The sequence below is a fragment of the Pseudoliparis swirei genome, chromosome 3 (assembly GCF_029220125.1).
Source record: "Pseudoliparis swirei isolate HS2019 ecotype Mariana Trench chromosome 3, NWPU_hadal_v1, whole genome shotgun sequence".
Classification (NCBI taxonomy): Eukaryota; Metazoa; Chordata; class Actinopteri; order Perciformes; family Liparidae; genus Pseudoliparis; species Pseudoliparis swirei.
In genome coordinates, this window is record NC_079390.1 from 9,953,924 (window position 1) to 9,974,663 (window position 20,740).

Genomic DNA, 20,740 nt, shown 5'->3' on the forward strand with positions numbered 1-20,740 from the left:
ATTAATGCATGTAACTACCACAGATAATATATGTCACAATGGAAGACGCAATGTTCCATTTATGCATTCGCACCTTATGACCTCATCATCAAAGTGCCCAATTTTCTCCCTCTTCCTCCAGGCCCTCGATGGTTTCCTGGTGGCACTAACGACAGATGGCAACATCATATACGTATCTGACAGCGTGTCTTCACTCATTGGCCATTTACCGGTAAGTGAAGAGGCTGAAATAAGTGACTCTTCTATTCTCTTCCCAAAACAGACCTGCTCTGATAAATGTATATCTGCAATTCATCTGATCTGATCCAGGACATGTTGGAAGTAGACATTTTATATTTGCCTCGACGTTCCTAAAACACGTTTACAACCACGTCGAGATTTTAGTTTGTGGCTTTCAACTTCTTTACGGTAATAAATGAATGAAAATGAATAACATAAATTACTGCATGTACTGGGTTAAAGCTGCCATAAGCTTTAAGTGTATCTGGAACTACTTTAAAATGCTTAAAGTTCATCTGTCCTTTTGCACCAGTCAGATATGGTGGACCAAAATATCTTGAATTTCCTTCCGGAGCGGGAACACGGGGAGGTGTATAAGCGGCTATCATCCCACATGCTGATGACTGACCCCACTGCTGCTGACTTCCTTGACAGTGAGTGTCCTACCGGACGGCCTCTCCGCCCGCGTCTGGCTCTTAACACCACGTTGTGTCTGGTCGTCTCTCATATCAGGAGGTTAAAAGTTCAGTTTCTCACCGAAATATATAGTCAAAGATCTGTGTCCGAAGGCTTATGTCTAAACTATACCCGACTCCTGACGAGCTCTTTTCAGAGTTCAAACTCTTTCAATTTAGAGCAGGTTGCCGAATTGGGGTCCAAAGTTTATTGGATTGATGATTAGTGAGGATCTATGATTAGCCCTTTCGCTAATAATAGGAGCGAGCTTAGTATTCAATTCAATTCAGTTTATTTGTATAGCCCAATTTCACAAATTACAAATTTGTCTCGGAGTGCTTTACAATCTGTACACATAGACATCCCTGCCCCAAAACCTCACATCGGACCAGGAAAAACTCCCAAATAACCCTTCAGGGGGAAAAAAAGGGAAGAAACCTTCAGGAGAGCAACAGAGGAGGATCCCTCTCCAGGATGGACAGATGCAATAGATGTAATGTGTATCATAGTTAAGACTTTAAATCACTGTTATGTTAGCACGGTAATCCAAAGCAGTGTAGTATATGGGGCTCAAGACCCTGACCTTAATCCTGTCTTACTATTGGGCTTTTCTGAGAAAGAGAGATGCTGCGTCGCGAGTGTCTCGGCCTATACAGCAAACTGTCCCAGAGCCATGTCTAGAGCCATCTCCTTCTCAAAAGAGACGTCCGTCCTTTGTCCTTCCTGCATCAAAATGATCGCCACATTTCTGCTTCGATGTGATTTTAACATCTTGTCAAAAGAATATTTTTATAACACACAAAAAAGGCATCAAGTGGTCAATTGGCCTTTCCACTGAAAACTATTTGGATTTTTTAACCTCTGTGGAATAATGCCCCGTCTGTAGCTGCTCGCAAATTCTGCACTTTCATGGTGAATAAAGTCGAGGTCAACCCTTTGATTCCTCTTCAGAGAGCTCACATTGGAGAGCGACTGAAACCTAAAGTTAATTTGTCATTTGTTCAAACTATAAATCTGCTTCTTTAACTCATAGCAATATGCCATAACCCTTTGTTGTTTTAATATTTGAGAGCGTAAATGATGTATTATGAGATTTGTTGAAGTATTTTGAATACAAGGTTACACATTAATTGCACAGACATGATCAAGAAGCTATTGGGAGACCCTTTGTTATATAGATGCTGCATTCTGAAAAGATTGTTAACCTTGAAAATGAAATCTGCTGTTTTTCAGGCGAGGCACATATTGAATTTTGCTGTCATCTGGCCAGAGGTAACATTGACCCAAAGGAACCGCCTGTGTATGAGTACGTCAAGTTTGTGGGAGATTTCAAGTTTCATAACAATGGTAAGGATTTTTATTTTCAAGACTTCCGATTCAGTCAAATCTGTAACTTATTGCAGTTGAGCTCAATTTTCTTAATCTGCTTTTGCTGAAAGTTACTGTGAAGAACTTTTAACTAGTTGGGAAACGGTCTTGACTTAATACTGATGACTGATGCCTCCTATATGTATGACCTGCATAAGTAAATGAGACCATCGGTGAGAAGATTGGCTATTCCTATAAGTTATTCTTTATGCTTGTAACCGGAGCCTCCTGGTCCGATTCAAAGTAAAGTCACGCAGGTGCACCAGAAACCGAGCTGCAGCCGGTGCTGTGGCGGGAGGTGAAGAGCTGCCCGCCCAGCAGCGTCAGCGTCTCCTCCTCCTCCTCCTCCTCCTCCTTCTCTTAAATGGACCCCAGTGCTTGGAACCACTAGCGCTTTTGTCCACAGGGACCACCTAAAACGCAAAGTTAAAGTTCCTTGTCGTAGCTTAGAGCAACTGAATGGGAAAAGATATAAAAGCAATTTAAAAGCCATTTTTCATGGGATGGAATTGAGATGTCACAGCCGACTGTTTTCTCCATGTATCTCGTCTTCTTTCACATAGTGCCTACATCTTGTAACGGGCTGGATTTGGCGTTACCAAGAAGCCTTCAGTCATCTCTAGAGGAGCAGGTGTGCCTCATTGCTACTGTACGATTAGTCACGCCACAGTTTGTAAAGGTAAGACCAGCCCGGACATTCAAAACTTGTGTCTTTCTGTCAGTGGTGGTGGGATTTTGTGTGAAGGATCATTCATTTTAGTCCATGCAAACTCTCACTATCTGGAGATTTATTGTTGCACAATGTGTGCCTTCCAACTGATGACATCATTAGGATACATCTGATGCCAGAGGGGCTCTCTGAGCTGAAATCTGGACGCAAGTTATTAAAGAAAATGAAAGTCCTGTAACCGTTCTGAGATTGTGGTAATGTCACATATCCCAGTAACAGTTAAACATTTACCTCGACCCGCTCTAAACTTCCAAACCCCAAAAATGCAAGTCTGGCAGGTGTTTTTATTGTTACTTTTTTTACTCGTGCATTTTTCTGCCTTCCATGAAAAGAAAGCGCCAGAAGAACAAGATCTTTGCGACAGCGTTCAACTCTCCCCCTCTACTTATTCCAAAATGTTTAAAAAACTGATGCCAGATGGAGTGACTGTAACCATGTAGTCTGCACCATACGACTCATAAATACATTTTTCCCTCAAAAAAATCTTCTGCAAATACTGGTTTTAATCTGCAGTTTCTTTAACTCTTCACGTGATATCTTTTTTATTGTTATTTTACTCCCACAGACTACTTTTAAACAAACATGATTGAATGTAAACAATTGTCCAGCACTAAAGCCAAGTGCTTGACCTTGGTGCAGCAACATAAGGTGCATTTTGAGTACAAACATTATACTAACATAGCAGTAGGAATTACATTCCTCCTTAAAAAATGGTTAGATCGCCTCTTTATTTAAATGGACTACATTGTATTTGTGAACATGTGCTTATCTGGTATGTATGAACATACCAGATAAGTGGACCATTTGAAGACAAGACGTGATGAATGACTTCTACCTGCTTCACATTAGAGGAGCTGGATCCAGTAGCTGGATCAGAATATCTCAGTGACCTAGGCAAAAATAAATTATTATAAGACTGCTAATTCCTTGCATTGCTGAAAAATCCCAATCGTGACACACTGTTATTTTCGTTTAGGATTTGTGTAATGTGGAAGATCCCTGTGATGAGTTCACATCCAGACACAGCCTTGAATGGAAGTTCCTGTTTTTAGATCACAGGTCAGCGATTTGTATGAATTGGCAGCGTCACTTTTTTCCGCAAAAGTTTGTCTTTCTTGCATGTTCATCGTCTCCTTTTCGTGTTTCAGAGCGTCACCGATCATTGGATATTTACCGTTCGAAGTTCTTGGAACTTCTGGCTATGATTACTATCACGTGGATGACTTGGAGCTTATAGCTCAGTGTCATAAGCAGCGTGAGTAACTGTCGCTTCTCTGTTTTCAACCGCCTTCCCCAAATCCACCAACCCATCTCAGAAAATATGTGCACCAGGTTTACATTCAGTTTTCTTTCTCCTCAGTAATGCAATTTGGAAAGGGTAAATCCTGCTACTATCGCTTCCTGACCAAAGGGCAGCAGTGGATTTGGTTGCAGACTCACTATTACATCACTTACCACCAGTGGAACTCCAAGCCCGAGTTCATCGTCTGCACTCACAGCGTTGTCAGGTAAGCCTGGTCTTTGCTCCTCGTACGTCTGCAGAGGGAGACATGGTGTCAGCGTCCTGAGATTAGGGACGTGTGCAAGGCATTGGTCGTCTTAAAATACCGTTTGGATTCATGTTGAATTCGATATACACTCACACATACTCTCTCCATGTGCTGTTTTGTCAGTTATGCTGAGGTGCGAGCTGAGAGGAGGAGAGCGTTTGGCTTGGAGGAGCCGTCTCCACCCGAGATCGCTCCCTCGTCCGTGAAGGTGAGCGTTATGTTCCCTTTTACGTCCAGTGTGTGGCGTTTATTCATTTCATCTTCAGGTCTGACCCTCTGTGTTGAACATCTGTGTTCCAGGCTCAGGAGCTGTACTTGGACATCTGCTCCACACTGGACCCTCCGCAGGATAGAAACAGCGGCGCACGTTCGGTATCGTCCCACAGCTCCCGGAAGTCCTCCCACACGGCCATGTCGGACTCTGCATGTGAGTCATCCTCTTCTCTCTAAAAGGGCTAACTCACTCAACAGCAGGTCAACATGTACTGAACTCCTGCTCCCATGAATTGCTGAAGGAACGGCGGTGTGATTTAAATTTAACGGAAAGAACGGGATTCTCTTCTTTGGAGAAATTGCACACAGGGAGATTTTCTCAGGCAGCAAAGGAAATGACTTCTGTTGTGAATCACTGCAGCATCAGAAACAACACTCAGACTGTCAATGGGTCAAGAGTAATAACAGATCATCCTTTTTCAAATTTATAATCTTTCGAATATATTTTAGAATGACAAATCCGACAGTTGTTCTGAGCGGACTTTGTTCTGGAGGTCAAATGTTCTGTAACTAAGCAGCAGAAATCCTCCTCGTGTTTATGTGGGTGACGCTGCGCCGATGATGAAATGTTTCCAAGGCTTCCTTTAGCATGGCCCGTTCCTTTGAGCCTCCATTCCCTCTGACTTCAGCTGCTCTTCTGCCCACCGTCGAAAACATTTCACTTCCATCTGCATGTTTATGACCAACACACAGAACACACTCCTCCTTAACAGACTCTCCCCCCATCACAGACTCCTCCCCAATAACACACTCCTCCCCAATAACACACCCCTCCCCAATAACAGACTGCTCCCCTATCACACACTGCTCCCTAATAACAGACTCCTCCCCAATAACACACTCCTCCCCCTTCACAGACCCCTTCCCAATAACAGACTCCTACCCAATAAATAACACACCTCCCCATCACAGACCCCTCTCCAAATAACACACTCCTCCCCCATCACACACTCCTCCCTAAATACAGACTCCTCCCCAATAACACACTCCTCCCCCATCACACACTCCTCCCCATCACAGACCCCTCCCCAAATAACACACTCCTCCCCATCACACACTCCTCCCCAATAACAGACTCCTCCCCAATAACACACTCCTCCCCAATAACAGACTCCTCCCCATCACAGAGCCCTCCCCAATAACACACTCCTCCCCATCACAGACTCCTCCCCAATAACACACTCCTCCCTAATAACAGACTCCTCCCCAATAACACACTCCTCCCCATCACAGAGCCCTCCCCAATAACACACTCCTCCTGCGGCAGCAACAGACACATTACAGTTGCTTTTCATTAACATCGCTGCTGCTGCTGCCGTCTTCCCACACATAGAAAAACACTTCCACCATTTCCAAAGACAAATTCATAACTGTGTCTGTCAGAAAAAGAGCTGGTGGATGGTTTCTCTCAGCTTATTTATTTTGCGTAGGCTCGGATGAAAAAGCATCCACTGAATGCATCCCAGTTTGTGGGTTTGAGTCAGAGACAGAGTGACGGGGCAATCTGGGGCTATTGTTTGGTTTTCCTCAATAGAGACCACATGCTTTTTGGTACATCTTCACAGCAAAGAGTCCAATCTATGCCCAATCTTTAAACGAATATTACTGGATTCAAGCAAACTTTCCTGGATAAGCACTGTATCCCACTCACAACCCACAACAGACTTTAGGTGTATCGTGCCTTTGTTTGCAGTTATTCTGTAGCTGTTATTTGACAAACTGCATACATTTTCAAAACAACAACATGCAACTTGGGCAAAACAAAATGAGTGCAGATAAGCGTGTCAAGTTGTATTAGTATGTGTGGCTGCAATGCGCCTGCTTTACACTACAAGTCTTTTTTAAACCGGGTTGCAGGCTTGATACGGCCACTCTCAATTAATGCTCAATGTTGAGCTTTTGTTTTGAAGGGCAACAGCAAAAAAGCCAATCTCACAGATTGACTTGTGGCAAAACGCCAATAATCAGCGAGTCGCCAATAATCTTGGTCATCGCGCAAGCGTAACCTTTTAACGGCGTAACGTAAACATGTCCACGAAGGTACAGGCATTTCAACATGTATTCATTAATGACTTAGTTTTATGTCTGTGTGCTTTGAACTTGTATGTGAAGTTCTCAATAAAAGGTGTTTCTGCATTCCCTCCTGAGCCCCACCTCTAATACCACTGCGCCCCACTAGAGGGCCACGCCTCACATTTTGAGAACCACGGACCTAACTGAACACCTCCTCAGTCCACTGTGATCTAAGTGTGGTTAGAGATGACCTGTCTGTCTTGCAGCACCTAACTCCTACACAGAAGCCTGCACGCCATCATGGCAGTCTGCTTCCATTGGGACAGAGAAGACCTCTGCCAGACTACAACCCAGCAGTTCAAAGGTCAGCTCACAAGGTTTAGAGACAAGTTGACACAACATCATGTCACAAATTGCAAAGATTTATTGTAAAACGTTGTCATTTTCCCTGTAGAATTTGGCACAAAGACAAAATTCCTTTGACCTCGTTCCCCAACTGAGCCTCCCCCTTTCTCCCACCTGCAGCAAGCACTCCACAATGGTTGGTGCTTCGCCTTCTTCTCCTGCCTGTTGCCTTCCTCTCCTCTCTGCTTACAATGTCTTATTGTTGACTGGTGCTGCTTTGTGTTCATTGCATCTGTTGCCTGTGCCTTTGAAGCCATATGTGTTATAACAAGAGAAAGACAGCCACTTTTGGACTTGTAAAACCAATTTCAGTTGGGAAGAATCACACGAATAAGCCTTTATATGACGTGTGCTAACTGACATGCTCATATGCTATGTTGACTGAGGAAAGTGAAGTACAGAAGAGAACTTTTCTTATGGCTGTTGCTTTTTTGGATCCTGTCTTTGCAGCAGCAGCAACAACAACAGCAACAGCAACAACAACAGCAGCAGCAGCAGCCCATGGATGAGCTGCAGCAGCCCCAGCTCTGTGTAATGAACCAGCTGAAGGAGCAGCTGGAGGAGAGGACGCGCATTCTGCAAGCTGACATTAAGACGCAGCAGCAGGAGCTGCACGACATTAAGGAGAAGCTTCAACTTGCTAATCTCCAGGTAACGGTCCTGAAGAACTATCCAAGACAAATAAAGATAGCTGCAGACTTTAATCTAGACTTAAAGAAAAAGACACAAGCGTACATTTACGTGTGACAGATTATTGTTTGCCAGTGTAATCTCACCTAAATGCAGCTACGGCAATAGACACACTGCTGTGATTTTAAACACCGAATAAAATAACTAAATAGGATTTGTCTTTTAATAATAAACCAAAAAAAATCTAGAAACATCCCTCTGGAATCAAACTTCCAATTATAATTCAAATTAAACTTTTTTTTATTTTTTTTACGGAAATGAAGGATAGAATAATATTTCTGTTTATGTGTGTGTAAGATGTTGTTACAGCCGCCTATCCAAAATGACTTTGGCCAGGCCCAGCAGCAGCAGCAGCAGCAACCCTCCCAGCAGAACCAGGGAGGGTTGACCAGGCAGCACTCAGGCCACTCTAAACCATCGTCCTGCGGGGCCCACAATTCATCCCCTCACTTAGTCCTGAGAGCGAACAGCTCACCCTCAACACAGGTACAGAGCAACAGAAACATAGACGTCTAAAACAATCTGTCCTGTAATGTTAAGAAGAGAAATATTGAATTGAAGGACCTTTTAGTCGTAGCTGACGACTGGTAGCCGACTTCAGTGCTCACGACAGACTCCACAGGAGAGAGGTTATGGATTCAGCCTGTTAATGTCAGTCTGTTATTTAAAGATATAAATATCACAACAACAACGGGGGGTGTTCAGTTTGCCAGCCATATGCTGCTTGCAGTTGGAGTTTGTTTGCACTGTAGAACAAAGACACAGAAACCTGATGTTTCAGGTGATGCAATGTAATAATCACATCAAAAATACACCCGTTTTCTTTTATTTTCATGCAGTATCTGCACATCAGATATTTGCTTAATCTTTAGTTTGTCCATGCGGTGTGGGTGTTTCCTTTGTTTCAGCAGGTCCAGCAGAGGATTGCACGGAGCGGGCCGGCTCAGTCGGTGAGCGTGCCCGTGCAGGCGAACACGAACGTCACGATGCCGTTCTACAGCAACCCCATGATGTTCTCTCAGACCAACACCAGGTCTCTGCAGGATGTGAACCAAAGACGCACAGACGGCGAGTTCAACCAAGATGGACAACTACGGTGAGAGACGATGTGTTTCACATTATGACATGTGAAATCCGGCCATTTAAAACCACAGATAACGTTGGCAGTACGGCACACATTAAGGGGAAATTATCGATATGCCGTCAGCTTTATGAATAGCGGATGCCGTTGGCAGGGAAACCATCCTCATTCAACTGGTTACCACCTTGTTTTTGTAAGTGGGACTACCATAATATTCTGGATAAGAGGAAAATGCTCTCTGAAACCTTGCTTTAAGGGTTATTTTCACAATGCAGATTGAGTTCTTTCAGTGACCGATTTTTATACCTGCAGCATGCTCCTCAACCAGCCGATGCAGGCGCTGGTTCCCGCTAACAGTGTCACCTCGCAGCCTTCCCAGTGCACCACGGGCATCTCCCAAACCATGTGAGAACTGTTTAATTACACCGCACATACACACACACCTTTCTGTTTGCACGGTGCTATTTCGTAATGTGCCTAAATTCGTCGTTGTGCCCTCCAAACAGATACACCTTGGAGCAGCAGATCATCGCCCCGTCATTCTCCATGCAACAGGTCAACTGCAACGCCGTCCTCGTCCCCTCCCCGGTCTTCACGTCCCCCATAATGATCCCACACAACAGTTTCATCGCAAACCAGTCCCCGGCGGCCTACCAGACTCAGCCTCAGGCCTCTCAGCACTCCCTGCAGCTCCAGCAGCCCCAGCAGTTCTTTCAGGTACGACTGTCCTTTGACTTCGAGACTTTTTACTACAATTACATATGTGATGGCTAGTTACATAATGCAGCTCAGTTTAATAACCAACGGCTCTATTTTAACTGATTCGTGATCATTTCAGGCATTGCACTGCACCTAAATTATTGGTTACCACAGCAACAAGCTACTGCGTAATTGCGTCAGAGATCCGTGTTATTTTCAATCACACTAAAACCTTGGCTTTGCAGAAAAGCTCTGATATAATCTAAAATCCATTAGGCCACTTAATAATTTTCTCCAGACTATTTTGTCACACACAAGTCACAAGTCCATGTTCCATACCTTTCTTGTGAGAATTAAATGTGATATATTCCTTCTGTGTGCGGTCATGGGTCGTCGAGGAGCATGTTGCCGTGTCCTGAGGACAACACCACGTCTCTGCATCGGGGCTTTGATTCGCTCTCCCTCTAAAGAGCGCCCTATTTCCCCCCTCGCAGTTGCCTTCACTTCATTCTGCATTATAACAACTGCAGCCAGTCACACGTCAGCACAACCTGCTCTGCTGATGTGTGAAAGGAAAATACGACTGCGCTGCTGTAACTGTTCGTTCCTTAACTCTTGGAGGACACGCAGTTGGTGTCGTGGGCCTGGCTTCGTGCTTCGACCGGTTCCTGTTGAATTGAACACAAGTTCAGTCTCGCGCGTCAACTCTGGGTTTCCTTCCCGTCTTTGCGATTATCCCTGATTTGTTCCACCTGTGTCTCGTTAACGAGCTGTCCCGGTGTGAGCTCCCTCGTTCAATGTCAGGCGGTCCGTGTTACTGCTGGTCCTCGGTCCATTCCCCCGAGTTTGTTTGTATTTATTTTCCCCCGGGTTTATTTAACCGGCTTCTTCCCATCCGGTTCTGTCTGGCTTGTTCTCTGGAGCTGGCGTTGGTACATTAAAGCTGTGCTTGTTGTTCAATTCAACCTGCCTGGTGTCCTCTTTGAAATCTGGACATTGTTTTTGTTTTAATCATTTAGTTTTTTGCTAATTACCCTCTTCATGTGTGATTTTACTTTATAAGCTCAAAATAATTACAAAATGAAGGGCTGTATTTTTTGTATTAGAAACAAAGTAAAGTCATACTGATGAAGGTTTAGGCCAATGTGCTCCACTCACATGTTTAACTTCCCGTTGTGCATACACTGCTTATTATCATAAACGGGAACAGTTCAGGGAAGACTCATGTTTTCTTTTGTGTCTCCAGATGGCTCAAGGACTTCTACACGGTGGATCTACTCCAGCCTTCCTACACACCACTAACGTCCCACAGCAAAGCACTGTGGGATACATCCAGCAGCAGCAGCTGCCGCAGGCGCAGCAGCAACAAAGGCAATACCAACATTCCCAAAACCAGACTGGCAGTGTTACAGACTTCCGAAATCTGCTGACTCGGTAGCGCGTCGGTACCGTGTTAGAGCGCCGAGATCTCCCGCCGTGTCGTCGGCAGTGCGTTGTGGCATTTGGAAGCGAAACCCGACGCCAAGTTCTACCCTGGAGATGCCTGAAAGTGACCTCAGTCGCTGTCTGGCTGCCCGTTCAGAGGAAGCGGGTCCAGTACGCCACCGGAGGGAAAACCACAAGCAGAGGCTGCACTGACCGAACGTCATCTGCGGGACCCGAGGAGAGTCTGAGGGGCTCGGCCTCCATCAGTCGTCAAGCGGTGAAACTGCTGGAAGAAGTGGATTATCAAAGCTCTCAATAAGACACCGCGGTCACGTGGAAGTGGTTCATCTGAAAGTTTCCTTTTAGTGTTTGCACTTTTGTCCCGCCCCCTACAACAAGGTAGAATATTTACTTTTGCCCCTGAATTAATGTTCTACTTTCCTCCCTGATAACACGCCTCCCCAGGGACAATCACCCCCCCCCCCCTCCTGCTCCAGTATAAACGGCTCATCTCAACAAAGATGATTTTTGATCAACTTCAATGTTTATTTCAGCGGACAGACATCCAACGTCGCTCCCATTCTGACCTCCAAACAATCCTTTACGTGCAGCTACATTCGCGGCACGTGGCTGGAGAGGGGCTTCATTGTGGAACAGGCGGCGGCGAGGTGACCGAAATGGAACGCGACTCTACACTGGGGGGGGGGGGGGGGGGATATGCTCCAACTGTTAGAAAGTTCTATCTAGATTTTTAAAGCCTCAATCTGGGACTGCAGGAGGGATGCCGCTACGACTGTCGCACCACTTTTCACTGACAAAGGACAGCAAAGCTCTGAGGTCCGGATGAGCTGTGCAGCACGAGTCCTTAAAGCAGCTGCCAGAGGGGGAGGAATGTGCCTTTCACCGCGGTGCGGTGCGCCCACGCTGCGGTTCGATCGCTGTGCCCGATTACGGCTTTAAAAATCCAGCTCAGGTCTATTTGGAAAACAAAGTTATATTTTCATAGGTCATCATTTTGTTTTCCGCATCAAAATTAAACAAATGACGTCTAGATTTGTAACGGATGAATTACAAATATATATATCGGATGCTTTTTCGCAACCTTTCCAAACTCTTTTTGAACCCTTTATATATTGATGGTAGTTTATAACTATTTACAGAAACCCCAAATCACTTCATGTTTATTTATTTCGTACAGTATATATTTGAAACAATATATGGGATTAAGAAACTAGTTTTGTACTCAAAGATTTGAATTGATTTGTTCAACGGTCACATCTTCGTGAGTTAATAGTTTATTAACACAACAGTGCTCATCTTGGTCATTTAAATATCCTGGAGGAATGATTTAGGAGATATTCTGACCGCTACCTGGATATCTGAACAGTATTACCCTGTTTTATTCTCCATTCCTGTTTCCTTTCGTCATTCTTTATTTATTTATTTACCATTCCACCATCTGAGAAATCAACGCTCTAATCGTAACTAAATGAGCTCATTTACCAGAATACAACACATCACTTCCAGTGTAATATGGTCGTAAAAACTAAAATAATGCAAGTTTTTATTCCCCCTGAAAATACAGAGGCCTCTCATGTATTATTGATTGAAATATCGGAACAAAAACGGCTCAATGTTGAGAGATTCTCCTATGAAGCTTCTTGTAACTGCAAAACGGTCATTTTAAATATACACTTCAGTTCCATTGCAGCGCTGCACTGATGGTGAGGCTGGACCAACACGAGCAGCGCGCTCGCATCTCTCATCAGTTACAACCTGACGACAAAGTCTGACTTCATTATTCTCATTTCAAAATCAATCTTGGAAATTTGTACCTGGATCCCACAACTCTGTTTATCGTGACCCGGTGTGTGTCCTGAACGTCTCACTACAGAACTTGTGCTGATGCTCAGCGGAACCGCTGGGTCCGGGTTCACCCCATCAGGGCCGGTGCTGTTCATCGTGGACGACAAGCACTCGACATGTACGCGCAGCGTCGTTTCACACTTTGTGCAATGTCAATTTGAAAAAGAATAATGTTAATTTATAATGTTTAAAATGTTTCACGACTGATGTACGATGTGTGTATATATAGAGGTGTATAATAAGCCATTGTACCATGTAAATTATATGAAAGTATTTTTTTAATGAAAGTGTTCTAACATTCCTCCAACTGTTTATCGGCACTGTCCCTGTGTGTCCAGCGGTAATGTGGTGCAGAGAAATTATTCATGAAAAAAGATTAAACGAAGACTGAAACCTTACGGCAAGTAAAAGGTCTCTAAAGGGGGATTTTATCTTCTTTTTTTTAAGTTAAAAGGGTTTTAGCGGTTTAGCGTTTAAGAAAAAGTGCAATTGTTCATCATCAAGATCCGTTTCAGACGGTTGAGGGACGTCTCAGTCAAGTGTATTTTTATTTCTATACAGCCACGTGTGGATTAGCGAGTGAAGTTCAGCTCAGCCAGCAACTCAGAGGTGCCATAAACGACTACATTTTTTTACTCTCCCTCTTTTCTCCATTTATGTTCAATCACTGAAATGCACCTAAAGATAATTTTGGGAAACTACCGTTTTCAACCTTTCAGTTGCAGTAACACTTCCCCTTGAGGTCGTTTCATTTCATCAGTCAGTTCAGTCCAGGTTTGTCTCCAGCGGTCACCGTACGGCTGCCTTGCACAGGAGGTCCCGGGAAAGACGGATTATTAAACTCATGTTGAGATGCTTCATGCATTCTGCTCCAGATGTGGAGTAAGCCCGAATTTGTTTTGCTGTGGACAAGTCACCCAGTGACCGCCACATGTTTGGAGGCACGATGGTTTTTCCAGCGTGGACTGCTTCAGACGTTATTGTAAATAATCTCTGCTCTGCCGGAACCGTTCGTCTTGTAGTCCCTAACGGTATTTGCCGCACTTTTTTTCTGTTTACTTTTTAAATCCAATTTCACAGTGCGTTCCTCCTTCATGGGGCTTTTCGTTGTCATTGTTTTTGACGGCATGTGATTTACATTTAACTCGTCCTTTTCTGGTTTTGTAAAATAGCGACTGATACCTTAAATGGAAGCGTGGAGTCCAAATTCTGTTCGACATTTGCCAGGACGCGAACAAAAAGAACCCGGCGCAGCTTCAGTGCAGAAACAAACATTGAATATATTGTATCATAGAATGTAAAAAAATATTGAGACTATATATATATAGTTTATTTTATATGTCTAAGATTATGGATGTGAAATGATTTTAAAATTAAAGTAATTTTGTAACAGATAATGAAGTGTCTTATTAGGAGCTGAGGCTTCCCCCCCCCCCCCCCCCGTTTCAAGTTGGTGTTGCACAGTCACTTGTACGGCGTGTTTTCTTTCTGTATTCATCAACAATATCGTTATTGTTTTAAAAGAAATTAACAGATTAAGTTTACATTCTAAAATATTATGATATACATAGAATTATTTATAAATCAACGTGGATATTGTGAAATATTTGCAAATAAATATTTTTAAACATACGTGTTGGTATTCTGCGCAAAATGTTTACAAAAAAAGTTATTTATGTGCGGGAATGTTTCTCAACTTTGTTCTTCTTGCTAAAAGCCATCTTTAGTGTAGTAAAGGTTTGGCGGCAGCTCTGATCCACAGTATTGTGCAACAAGGTTTCAACACTCCTCACAGCAGAGGGCAGCGCATGTGAGCCGCGGTCACACCTTCCCGCGGATTCATTTTCACACCGATTCATCTGATGTCAGCCATCCAAACACACCATTAGCTTCTCCAAAATATGTATTTTTAAAGTCTACAGGGACGGTTTGCTGGTTGGAGTTAGAACTTGAAGCGTAATCTGACATCCATTTGGTAGCCAAAGCAATCCGTCAGCCGCAGTTGATACATAGTGGACTTCTGATGTAAAATAAACAGTTTCATGTATTTCACTCTTTAATTGATAGCATTACCTTCCTCCGCTCTTAAAAAGCAGGATTATAAAAACGATGAAACATGTACTGTACATATGGAACGGGGAATCAGAATTTAGTGCAGTATCAAGTTAAGATCCGGTCTAAAATATTTGCCCTTTCTATCCAAAGAGACGTTTTAATGACGTGATTAATGTCCGCTGCCGATTTTAATCGAGAGAAACCTCCGTCACTCTGTACACCTTGCTGATCAGGACCTCCATCTCGTCTCCACCCAGATGGCAAAGGTCCAAGACGCACACGACGTGCGTGTCCTCCAGCTCAGCGGCCGTCGCCAAGAGCTCCTCTGCAAGACAAACATCTGGGCTGTCATTGGCTCTGGCGGCGCTGCGTCAGCGACGGAAGAGAAGGCCGCTCGGGTCCTCCCCGTCCCGCCAGTGCGAGCCGTACCTGGCTCGGGAAGCGTTGACTCGCAGTTGCTGGCGGTGTCGCGGAGCGGACAGAGGAAGCCCGACGAGAGGCAGGACAGCATGGTGTTGCCGTGGGGATCCTGAGGAAGGCCGACGGCCCCGGGCTCGTCGGAGCTCAGGACGGGCACATAAGCAGCGTCGACGGCCATCTGCTTGTTGATGCCTGGCAACGAGTTCAAACAAAGCAGATTGGCATTACGTAACATGAAAACAAGTCGTTTTCTAAGGATGTTTTTGTGATCAGAGGAATTCTCACGATGAAACGGTACCTAGTATTGTTACTCGGTAGTATCCCGGACAAAGCACAGGAGGAATGTCTGCGTCTCGCTCGGCTGTCCAGCGCGCCGGTTGAAGGCTACTCTGCTGCAGGAGGACATTCTTTTCCTCAAACGTGAACCTCCGAGACACGCTGTCCCGGCACAGACCGCCTCGAACCAGATGTTCAGACACTTCTTGTCGTTGCTTCGGCCAACTGCTGCTCTCCCAAGACATGACGTCGGAGTCTGGTGGAAACAAACGGCATCAGAACCCGTTGCTCCTCCGCGGTGGAGCTGCAGCTCCCGTAACACACCTGGATTTGGCATCTGTTGGCGACATTCCACCGCCCGAGCCTCCTCGGACGCAGAGTCCCTCTCTTCTTCTTCTTCTTCTTGCTTCTGTCCTTCCTCTGAATCTTTATGTCTCCTGTAGGCGCAGAAACAAATGAGCTCAGGAGGCTTCAACTGGATCGCTGAGGAACACCGGCAGGACCGTCGGTACCTTTTTGCCGCCGCGTTGACCCGATTCAAAGAGGACTTGGTGTCTTTTCTTTAAAACAAAAACATGTTGATATTTTACATTTCATGAATGGATTAAAACTCTTCTCGATGTGCTCCGTCTAGCCACGAAAGCACAATTACTGATTCACTATCAAGCTCACAAATCGGTCGGTCAGGACAGATCGTACCTCGTTGGATTGCTTCTTTTCCTTCCATTGGCTGAGATTCTCTCAGGAGAGGCAGATGTTGAACTGGCCGTCGGCGTCTGCTCAGCTGCTGAGGGACGCGTGTGTGTGTCCGGTACCGCATGTTCACGCGCGTCGGTAGAAACATCTCGCACCTGCAGAAAATCTTGACTTAGTTATTCTTTTTTTTTCCAGTTTGAAGAAAGGCCCTGCTCTTGGGGGGAAATGTCTGTTACCTCTTTCTCTTCTGTTCCTCGAGAGGTTTGTGAGCTCTTCATGTACCGCACCGCTGTGATGTGTCCTTGAATTGCAACTTTTTTATGTTCCCTATAGTGCAGAGTATCTAACTCCTTCTTCAAGTCCGACGCAGCCACCAGAGGAGCTTGAGCTGAAGACGGGGCAGATGTTTGAACATAACAAAAGATGGTACGGAATACCATAATCACCCTTACAGGACAAACCCATGGCTATCAGTAGGTAATCTATTCATTAACAGTCTTCTCACGGGCAGCTTGAATAGAGCTTTTACAATCTCAAATAAAGATGGAGAAAGAATTGCTCCCGGCAACCGCGCATTAAGATACAGAGCGCAGGTGCACAAGTGCAAATGATTTATTTGGACTGTACAGTGAGCTGGCAGAACTGCAGGAAAATGCTGACCCAGTTTCTATTTTACTCCTGCCTCCCACAAGAGAACAGAGTGAATCACATTATGCTTCAGTACTGCAGAGGGGGAGTTTATCTTTTCATGCCCTGAAATTAGATTTATTTTTCTAACAAAAAAAAACATAATTATGGGGATAATTAGTCTATTCTAATAACAAAAAAACAATTAGTATTAAAAAAAAAAGTAAAATAACAATTCTTTGTTTATTTTCCTCACTCTCGGCATCTTCGAGTGACTGGCTGAATTCCCGAGGGGGCCGAGGGTAGCAATAATGACCGCCGACGGCCGTCTTCTGGAGGACCACGTTGTCCTCGAGAGTTTTGGTCCACTGGATGAAGCGTTTCACTCCGGGGTCGCTCACATACGGCTGACCTTTGTGGCGGCCTGTTGTGGAGACAGAGGACACAGTGGCCGATACCGTCACCGCATACATGCGGCACTATCGGCTACTTATTGTTCCAGCTGTGCTCACCTGTGATGAACGTCTCCGTCTCGCAGCTGCTGGTGAGGTAGGGCAACGAGCCTTCCACATGGCGAACTCTCATCTGAGTGCACACCAGGTAGGTCACTGAGGCAGAGAGGACGGCGGAGGCAACGGACTTCATGAAAATGCGTACGGCAGAGCGGTCGGATCTGAGCCGACACCGTTGACTTACTCGGGCATATGCGGCTGAAGACTTCTGGCTGGGAAGAGGAGAAAACCTCCAGGACAAAAGGAAGGGCAGACGTTCCGTCCACCGCGTGGATCCAGCGATACGTCCAGTGTTTTTCTGGACCTAAAAGAAGGTGAACGTAAATGAACGTAAACAACATGTAAAAAAAGGGAGATCGGCAACTTTACTTCAAAGAAATTATTTCAAGTTGATGGATAACATGTGAAAATGTTTTACCCGTGTTGCTTTTATTCTTCACTCTTTCAACACGGCCAACAAATGTCACCAAACCGATGACATCGCATGCAGAATTGTGCGATACGTTTTCCAACTCTGACCTGCGAGATACATGAAGCACGAGTGTGACCAAGACTGTCATCAGTGTCTTTTGTGCATAAACCGTAACAAACAGCACGGTGTTAGATAATGATAGACAAACGTTAAACTTTAGTTTGATGCCAATTCATTACCTGGTGACGAATTGGTAGCGAACCTCGGGCAACCTCCACTGAGGCAGTACCCTCTTTGGGGAGACCACCGTGAGGAGAGAAACAAGGTTCCGAGGGTTCAGGCAGATCTCTTGAAAAAACACAAATGGAGATATGACATTCAGGCCTGCGGTGGATACTGTGGTTCAGCCCTTTCAGACAACCAACAATACACCTGTACACACCTACAGAGTTAAAACTCTTCATTCTGTGGTGGTCCATTTGCGGGCGTGTTCGGTTGGAGTAACTCTGCTTCAAGGTGTAATTCTGGATGTACAACACGGTGCCGACGCTCAGACTCTGGTAAAACTCTGGGCAACGGTCATTCCAAAGCACAAGGGACATTGTCCCGCTCTGGTCAGCCACTTCAAAGTAAGCCTGGAATATGGCAACGGAGGAGGTGAGAAACAAGCTGGACGGCGCTCCGTCAGAACATACGGGCGTGAGATCCTGATCACATCTCATTACTGCGGCTCCAAATTCAAACTCACCTGGTAAGGATAATCGATCTTGAGCCCAAACTTTCCATAATACCGTAATTTAGCCTTGTGTAATATCTTCACCAGGAGAGGGAGAGGCGTACATGTCTTTCTAAAGCACGACTCCAGACTACACAGCAGAGTAACCTTGGACACTGTTGGAAAGAAGACATTGCAGACAACACATCTTGAGGATTTTCTCTGCAATTTAGTGGCCGAATTTCATGCAAAACATATCGTACATACATTTTGTAAGCAGAAGCAATAGAGCAACTCATTTGCCAGCTCTTGTGGACATTTTCTTGGCAACATATATGTTGTTTTTATGGTAAGACTACATATTGTAAGACTAGGATAGTGGGCACTGTAAAAAAAATAAAAAAGGCCCAACATTCTCAAGTTTCTTCATTCACATTTGGGGATGTTGTGCCTATCATAAATATATTATGTATGTGTTTTTACTGTTGGTCAGACAAAACAAGCATCACTTTGTGCTCTGGGTAACTGTGATGAGCATTTTCACTCATTTGTTGTGCTACCAGGAGACACATATACATACATTAACAAGAAATGTATGACAATAATTGTTAGTTGCAGCCATGCATCACTTCTTAAATTCACACAATTGTCTCGCATTAACATATTACTGCGACTTTAGATCCTCAAAATATTGCCACAATATGACACGTTGCTCTCACGTGTTGTGATAATGAATCTGTTTCGGAGCAACTTCCGCCTCAGTGGTGTAAATGTAAAGAGGCCAGTGTGCCGCAGGAGGACCGCCAGAGTATCTCACCGTCCAGCACCGTGTCAGATGAGCACCCTGAGGTCCAGATGTCCCCCTCCGGGTCGTCGTTGTTCCACAGAGACAGGTAATGTTTGCGGCTCACCTGAAGAGGAGCGTCGCGTCGCAGCGCCACACTACCCTCCACGCCCCGCCGCACCAGCATGGGCAGCGAACCCGCGTCCTTCACGCGGGACAGGAGCGCAGACCTCCCCGCGCCACACCGGAGCTCCTCCACGCAGATGTAACCGTGTCCCAGGACCCGCTCGTCGTAAACGTAGGAGCACTGCGTGATGTCCACGTCGCCCCCGGTCCGCAGGGTGTTCGAGTGCACCAGGCCATTTAAACTCGGGTGCAGGAGGCACTTGGCCCGCCAGACTCCGTCGGTGACCGTGATGTCGTAGCTGTAGCTGTCGAGTCCCTCGGGTTTCTCGGATAAGTACCGCTGGAGCGCCACGACGCCGACGGGAGCCGCCGCCGCCCCCTCGGCGGTCACCCTGAGGCACTGCGCGGAGGACAACCGCTCCAACGTCCGCTGGAGGAAAGAGGCGCGAGGAAGCGCGGCGACCGTCGAAGAACAAGCAGAGCTGTCCTCCATGATGGACAGAAAGCTAGTCAGGTCATCAAGTCAGCGACCAGAGAGCGACTGAACTTGAATACAAGAGTGACTGTCGAATAAACGCGTCACGTTACCAAACAATGATCACTATCCGTCGGTTCTGCTCAGGGATTAACCGTTACCGCCGGGTAACTGTACAAACTACGCGGGTGCTGTTTGATTGCGTCACTATTTGCAGCAGAAAAGCGCGGAATGAAAGAAATGAGGCCCCACGTTAAAATAATGTATTTATATGGATAAAAGGTGACATGCCGAGTGTTTCAGTCTGAGCTTAAAAAACTAGCTGGCTCATGTAAACAGGAAGTAGCTCACGATAGTTTTAAATTCCGCGCTGAGCAGTAGCTGACGTCATCAGTGCGACGAGGGAGTTTAGTGGATTGGTATTTGTTTACAATATAAAAGTTATACACCGTTTACATTAAAAGCTTAAATTACCGTGAGCGAGTATTATCCGAAAAAATACTTAAAAGTACAAGTTCTCATTCTGCTAAAAACGGCTTCTGTCAGTATTTTATTAAATAGTGTATTATTTATCTTAAGATAAAACAAACACATTCAATCCTTCAGCATTTGTACAAAACTTGCATATCGTAAAGGTCATACGGTATATTGATGTTTAACAAAAGCTCAGAGTAACAAGAGCAAACTGAAGGACCGACTGTAAATTGCTTTTAACTACACAGCTTTTAATGCAATGATTTGTATTGTATTTTTACAGTTTGATACAATTTCCTCTAACTGTTAACTACTGATTCATTTAGTGTTCAGTATCCATTGTAGTTGAATGATGAATACTATGATTATAATAAATATATGTCTAGATGCAAA

At 45.0% G+C, this 20,740-nt stretch overlaps 2 protein-coding genes across 11 annotated transcripts in view; one reads left to right on the forward strand and one right to left on the reverse strand.

Moving 5' to 3' along the window:
- npas2 (neuronal PAS domain protein 2) overlaps positions 1-14,407 on the forward strand; it is a 38,954-nt gene extending 24,547 nt beyond the window's left edge. For 5 of the 10 annotated variants that reach the window (XM_056444061.1, XM_056444077.1, XM_056444069.1 and 2 more), the window contains 17 exons: positions 122-211; positions 533-653; positions 1,909-2,022; positions 2,607-2,722; positions 3,750-3,832; positions 3,922-4,028; positions 4,134-4,281; positions 4,447-4,531; positions 4,624-4,750; positions 6,876-6,973; positions 7,064-7,150; positions 7,465-7,665; positions 8,002-8,190; positions 8,613-8,800; positions 9,098-9,190; positions 9,292-9,502; positions 10,731-14,407. In XM_056444061.1, the coding sequence (XP_056300036.1) occupies positions 122-211; positions 533-653; positions 1,909-2,022; positions 2,607-2,722; positions 3,750-3,832; positions 3,922-4,028; positions 4,134-4,281; positions 4,447-4,531; positions 4,624-4,750; positions 6,876-6,973; positions 7,064-7,150; positions 7,465-7,665; positions 8,002-8,190; positions 8,613-8,800; positions 9,098-9,190; positions 9,292-9,502; positions 10,731-10,922 (2,250 nt within the window). In that variant the 3' untranslated portion in view covers positions 10,923-14,407. Of the gene's footprint in view, positions 1-121; positions 212-532; positions 654-1,908; positions 2,023-2,606; positions 2,723-3,749; positions 3,833-3,921; positions 4,029-4,133; positions 4,282-4,446; positions 4,532-4,623; positions 4,751-6,875; positions 6,974-7,063; positions 7,151-7,464; positions 7,666-8,001; positions 8,191-8,612; positions 8,801-9,097; positions 9,191-9,291; positions 9,503-10,730 lie in introns of those variants that run through there. The other 5 variants (XM_056444102.1, XM_056444111.1, XM_056444133.1 and 2 more) reach the window with 5 other exon arrangements.
- A 287-nt stretch (positions 14,408-14,694) lies between these two features.
- Positions 14,695-20,487, reverse strand: radx (RPA1 related single stranded DNA binding protein). Its single transcript, XM_056407243.1, has 15 exons — positions 19,306-20,487; positions 18,522-18,664; positions 18,216-18,408; positions 18,013-18,121; positions 17,780-17,880; positions 17,546-17,665; positions 17,362-17,457; positions 17,106-17,273; positions 16,459-16,610; positions 16,226-16,377; positions 16,039-16,086; positions 15,851-15,963; positions 15,549-15,782; positions 15,260-15,442; positions 14,695-15,155 (listed from the first exon to the last, which is right to left on the reverse strand). Exons 1-15 carry the CDS (start codon positions 19,889-19,891, stop codon positions 15,019-15,021), a joined length of 2,535 nt encoding a protein of 844 aa, XP_056263218.1. The 5' UTR covers positions 19,892-20,487; the 3' UTR covers positions 14,695-15,018.
- Between the last annotated feature and the right edge of the window lie 253 nt (positions 20,488-20,740).

Coding starts and splice junctions, on each gene's coding strand:
- radx (XM_056407243.1), bottom strand. CDS start 19,891: ATGGAGGACAGCTCTGCTTGTTCTTCGACGGTCGCCGCGCTTCCTCGC. Junction 17,881..18,012: donor CGCTACCAATTCGTCACCAG/GTAATGAATTGG, acceptor TGTATCTCGCAG/GTCAGAGTTGGAAAACGTAT. Junction 17,458..17,545: donor CTTCAGCCGCATATGCCCGA/GTAAGTCAACGG, acceptor TCTCTGCCTCAG/TGACCTACCTGGTGTGCACT.